The sequence below is a fragment of the Triticum dicoccoides genome, chromosome 5A (genome assembly GCF_002162155.2).
Source record: "Triticum dicoccoides isolate Atlit2015 ecotype Zavitan chromosome 5A, WEW_v2.0, whole genome shotgun sequence".
In the NCBI taxonomy this organism is placed as follows: Eukaryota; Viridiplantae; Streptophyta; class Magnoliopsida; order Poales; family Poaceae; genus Triticum; species Triticum dicoccoides.
Genome location: NC_041388.1, coordinates 25,940,119 through 25,945,274, shown reverse-complemented (window position 1 = coordinate 25,945,274; position 5,156 = coordinate 25,940,119). Strand labels below are relative to the sequence as shown.

At 49.7% G+C, this 5,156-nt stretch overlaps 1 protein-coding gene across 1 annotated transcript; it reads left to right on the top strand.

The window, feature by feature from the left end:
• The first annotated feature begins 393 nt into the window (after positions 1–393).
• LOC119298887 (protein MKS1-like) lies at positions 394–1,840 on the top strand. Its single transcript, XM_037576192.1, has one exon. The coding sequence runs from the start codon at positions 430–432 to the stop codon at positions 1,444–1,446; it is 1,017 nt and encodes a 338-aa protein (XP_037432089.1). The 5' UTR covers positions 394–429; the 3' UTR covers positions 1,447–1,840.
• Positions 1,841–5,156: the final 3,316 nt, after the last annotated feature.

Sequence of the window (5,156 nt, the reverse complement as noted above, 5' to 3'; positions counted from 1 at the left end):
AGCACACCCCATGATCAGCCCAAACGTAGCCAAAGGGAAGAAATTGGAACAAGGGGTGAAGAAAAAACTCAACGCTGCCTCCAGCGACGAGAGGAAAGAAAACCCTGCCCGGGGGAGGGGAAACTCGATCTCAAACTGGGAACGAGGAAACGAATGATCATAATCTGGAAGGATGGCCAGCCAGATCGAACATCTCACCACTGACGAAGATCGACGGGAAAAAGAAACAATCCCCTAGGTAGGGGAGATCTCCATCGTGAACTCAATCAGAGACATGCACTAAGCACCGGTGCTTATTATAGAGGTAGATACTTAATTAGACACCTCTACTGTAGAAATATGCACTGGTGTCTCAGAAACATTCGGTTAATTTTTCTAGGCATCTCTTTAGGTACGGGGCCTGATCCAACAGTCACCAACAACTATCGTATGGTGGGAGGTGATCGGCCGGTACTCTCATCGGTTAGCCGACGGCTAGCGCCTACTATAATCTTTGGGAAGCACACACGACTTTTCCTTGGCTGTTCAGGTCAACAACCACCTTGCCCCGTGGGCCGTGGCTTCCTGCTGCTCCCGTTGATTTCTTGGCAGCGTCCGTCCACAGCTAGAAACCAAAGCACACTCGTCTTCTTCCTTCCCCATTCTGTCGGCTACTCTTCTTCCTCCTCCTCCCGCTGCGAGCGATCCATGGACGCGTCGTCGTCGGAGGACCGTCAGTCACCACGCAGCAGGCAGCTGCAGCTGCAGGGCCCGCGCCCCCCGCGGCTGTCCGTCAGCAAGGACTCCCACAAGGTCAGGAAGCCGCCCGTCGTGCCGCTGCCTTACGGAGCCCGGCAGCAAGCCCCCAACCACCGCCACCAGCGAGCTCAGCCGCAGCCGCAGGCGCAGCAGCCGCGGGCGCCGGTCATCATCTACGACGCCTCGCCCAAGGTCATCCACACCCAGCCCGGCGAGTTCCTGGCGCTCGTCCAGCGCCTCACCGGCCCGGGCGCGCCGGCCCAGTACTCTAACTCTACCGAGGCGGCGGCGGAGCCCTCTGCCGTGCCGCCGCAGTTTCAGCCGCAGGAATCACTTTTCTCGCCGGCAGCGAGGTACGCCGCCATCGAGAGGTCCGTCCGGCCGCTGCCGCCAGGGCCCGCGCCGTACGCCGGCTCCTGGCTGGATCTGGATGGCTTCGCCGAGGTCCTCGGCTCGGGACGGCCCGGGATCCTCTCGCCCGTGCCGTCGGCGCTGCCGGCGGCGGCCTCGGTGGGGCTGTTCTCGCCGCTGCCCTTCGACACCGGCTCCCTGTCCTGGCTCAACGACCTGAGCCCGTTCCTCGCCTCCGCCGGCGCCCGCGACGCGCCGCCCTTCGCATCGAGCCCCGGCGGCCTGCTGCTCGCCACGCCCACCGTGCCCTCGCCGGGGATGATGATGAGGTTCTTCAGCGACTTTCCGGACCTGTAAATTAACTTTACTATTTGATTTGATTTTTTTTTCTGCGTCCGGGTTTAAATGGCTGCCTCAGAACTACCAGCGAGTAGGTGTGCTTCGTCTGTGGGTGGTTGGCTAATCAATCGGGAAAAAAAATACTCCTGCTGATTGAGTATTAAATTGAGTAGATAGATAGACATTGCTCCTGTTCATTGTTTCACATTGTCAACTGATTGAGTAGGTAGAATGGTAGTGTAGGTTGTGCTAATCCTTGTTTCAAGATTATTGACTCTTGGTCTTGGGAGCCAACCATGTTTGGTGTGTGGGTGCTTCTTTCAATTCATTCTAATTGTGTTACTTGTAAACGAAGGTGTGATATGTCGTTTCTTGCCTTGTTCTTATTTTAAGTTTGATGGTTATATGCTTTGAAAGCCTTGTATTACTTATTTATATCTATATCTATACCAATATAAAAATATCTAAAGGGGTAGATCCAACAAATCCCAGCCATCAAATCAAATCAATCCAACGACTCAGGTTGTTTCAATGGTGAGCGCTCAAAAGGTTTACTGTGCATTTAATATTATACCAAATATTATTGCCAATTCTGATCACATAATTAATACGCAAATAATATTTTACTTAATATTTACATGTAATTAATATATTACCTAATATTAACGTGCATTGCACGCACACATTTACTAGTTTAGATATAAGACAAAATTGTGCTGGTTTCGAATCAGCTATGCGTATGACATGTGAAGCCTAATTTTTCTTGTAGTACGGTGCAAGTCCAAGCCATATACATACCTATTGAAAAAGGAGTTCCCTCTCGCGAGGGTTTTATCCTCTTGGCATTAATCAAGTCGCCGTTGAGATTGTAGCTTCTTCCTTCCCTCCGATCCGATCCACGGACTCAGGCTGATCCAAGAGGCATGTTTGCATCACTGTCCGACCTTGATTTGAGCTTTTCCGTATCGGGCAGATCGGGTTAGGTCTCCCCGTTCGTTCATACCAGGTGCTTTCTGCAAGTTTCAGGTTAGGATTTAGGTTGATGGCTGCGGAAATTAGAGGCGGTCTGACGTCTGCCGGCTGTCCTTCGCCCGCAACGGAGATCGAGAGTTTGATGGCCGAATTGGGCCTTCGGGAGGAGAATATGCATGATGTGGTCGTAGATGAAGACGCGGTTGAAGGAAATATGCCCTAGAGGCAATAATAAAGTTATTATTTATTTCCTTATATCATGATAAATGTTTACTATTCATGCTAGAATTGTATTAACCGGAAACATAATACATGTGTGAATACATAGACAAACAGAGTGTCACTAGTATGCCTTTACTTGACTAGCTCGTTAATCAAAGATGGTTATGTTTCCTAACCATGAACAAAAGAGTTGTTATTTGATTAACGAGATCACATCATTAGTTGAATGATCTGATTGGCATGACACATTCCATTAGCTTAGCACCCGATCGTTTAGTATGTTGCTATTGCTTTCTTCATGACTTATACATGTTCCTATGACTATGAGATTATGCAACTCCCGTTTGCCGGAGGAACACTTTGTGTGCTACCAAACGTCACAACGTAAATGGGTGATTATAAAGGTGCTCTACAGGTGTCTCCAAAGGTAGATGTTGGGTTGGCGTATTTCGAGATTAGGATTTGTCACTCCGATTGTCGGAGAGGTATCTCTGGGCCCTCTCGGTAATGCACATCACATAAGCCTTGCAAGCATTGCAACCAATGAGTTAGTTGCGAGATGATGTATTACGGAACGAGTAAAAGAGACTTGCCGGTAACGAGATTGAACTAGGTATTGGATACCGACGATCGAATCTCGGGCAAGTAACATACCGATGACAAAGGGAACAACGTATGTTGTTATGCAGTCTGACCGATAAAGATCTTCGTAGAATATGTAGGAGCCAATATGGGCATCCGGGTCCCGCTATTGGTTATTGACCGGAGATTTTTCTCAGTCATGTCTACATTGTTCTTGAACTGTAGGGTCCGCACGCTTAACGTTACGATGACAATTATTATGAGTTTATGCATTTTGATGTACCGAAGTTAGTTCGGAGTCCCGGATGTGATCACGGACATGACGAGGAGTCTCGAAATGGTCGAGACATAAAGATTGATATATTGGACGGCTATATTCGGACACCGGAAGTGTTCCGGGTGATTTCGGAGAAAACCAGAGAGCCGGAGGGTTACCGGAACCCTACCGGGGAAGTAATGGGCCTTATTGGGCCTTAGGGGAGAGAGAGGGCTGCAGCCTAGGAGGTGGCGCCCCCCCCCCCATGGGGAGTCCGAATTGGACTAGGGAGGAGGGGCGCGGCCCCTCTTTCCCTCTCCCTCTCCCTCTCTTTCCTTCCCCCTCCTAGTAGGAGTCCTACTCCTACTAGGAGGAGGACTCCTCCTGGCGCGCCAACAAGGGCCGGCCGGCCTCCCCTTGCTCCTTTATATACGGGGGCAGGGGGCACCCTAGGACACACAAGTTGATCCACGTGATCGTTCCTTAGCCGTGTGCGGTGCCCCCTTGCCACCATATTCCACCTCGGTCATACCGTTGTAGTGCTTAGGTGAAGCCCTGCGTCGGTAGTGTTGGAAATTTGCCCTAGAGGCAATAATAAATTGGTTATTATTATATTTCCTTGTTCATGATAATCGTTTATTATCCATGCTAGAATTGTATTGATAGGAAACTCAGATACATGTGTGGATACATAGACAACACCATGTCCCTAGTAAGCCTCTAGTTGACTAGCTCGTTGATCAATAGATGGTTACGGTTTCCTGACCATGGACATTGGATGTCGTTGATAACGGGATCACATCATTAGGAGAATGATGTGATGGACAAGACCCAATCCTAAGCCTAGCACAAGATCATGTAGTTCGTATGCTAAAGCTTTTCTAATGTCAAGTATCATTTCCTTAGACCATGAGATTGTGCGACTCCCGAATACCGTAGGAATACTTTGGGTGTGCCAAACGTCACAACGTAACTGGGTGGCTATAAAGGTACACTACAGGTATCTCCGAAAGTGTCTGTTGGGTTGGCACGAATCGAGACTGGGATTTGTCACTCCGTGTGACGGAGAGGTATCTCTAGGCCCACTCGGTAGGACATCATCATAATGTTCACAATATGATCAAGGAGTTGATCACGGGATGATGTGTTACGGAACGAGTAAATAGGCTTGCCAGTAACGAGATTGAACAAGGTATCGGGATACCGACGATCGAATCTCGGGCAAGTATCGTACCGCTAGACAAAGGAAATTGTATACGGGATTGATTAAAGTCCTTGACATCGTGGTTCATCCAATGAGATCATCGTGGAGCATGTGGGAGCCAACATGGGTATCCAGATCCCGCTGTTGGTTATTGACCGGAGAACGTCTCGGTCATGTCTGCATGGTTCCCGAACCCGTAGGGTCTACACACTTAAGGTTCGATGACGCTAGGGTTATAAAGGAAGTTTGTATGTGGTTACCGAATGTTGTTCGGAGTCCCAGATGAGATCACGGACGTCACGAGGAGTTCCGGAATGGTCCGGAGGTAAAGATTTATATATGGGAAGTCCTGTTTTGGTCACCGGAAAAGTTTCGGGTTTTATCGGTAACGTATCGGGACCACTGGGAGGGTCCCGGGGGTCCACCAAGTGGGGCCACAAGCCCCGGAGGGCTGCATGGGCCAAGTGTGGGAGGGGACCAGCCCCAGGTGGG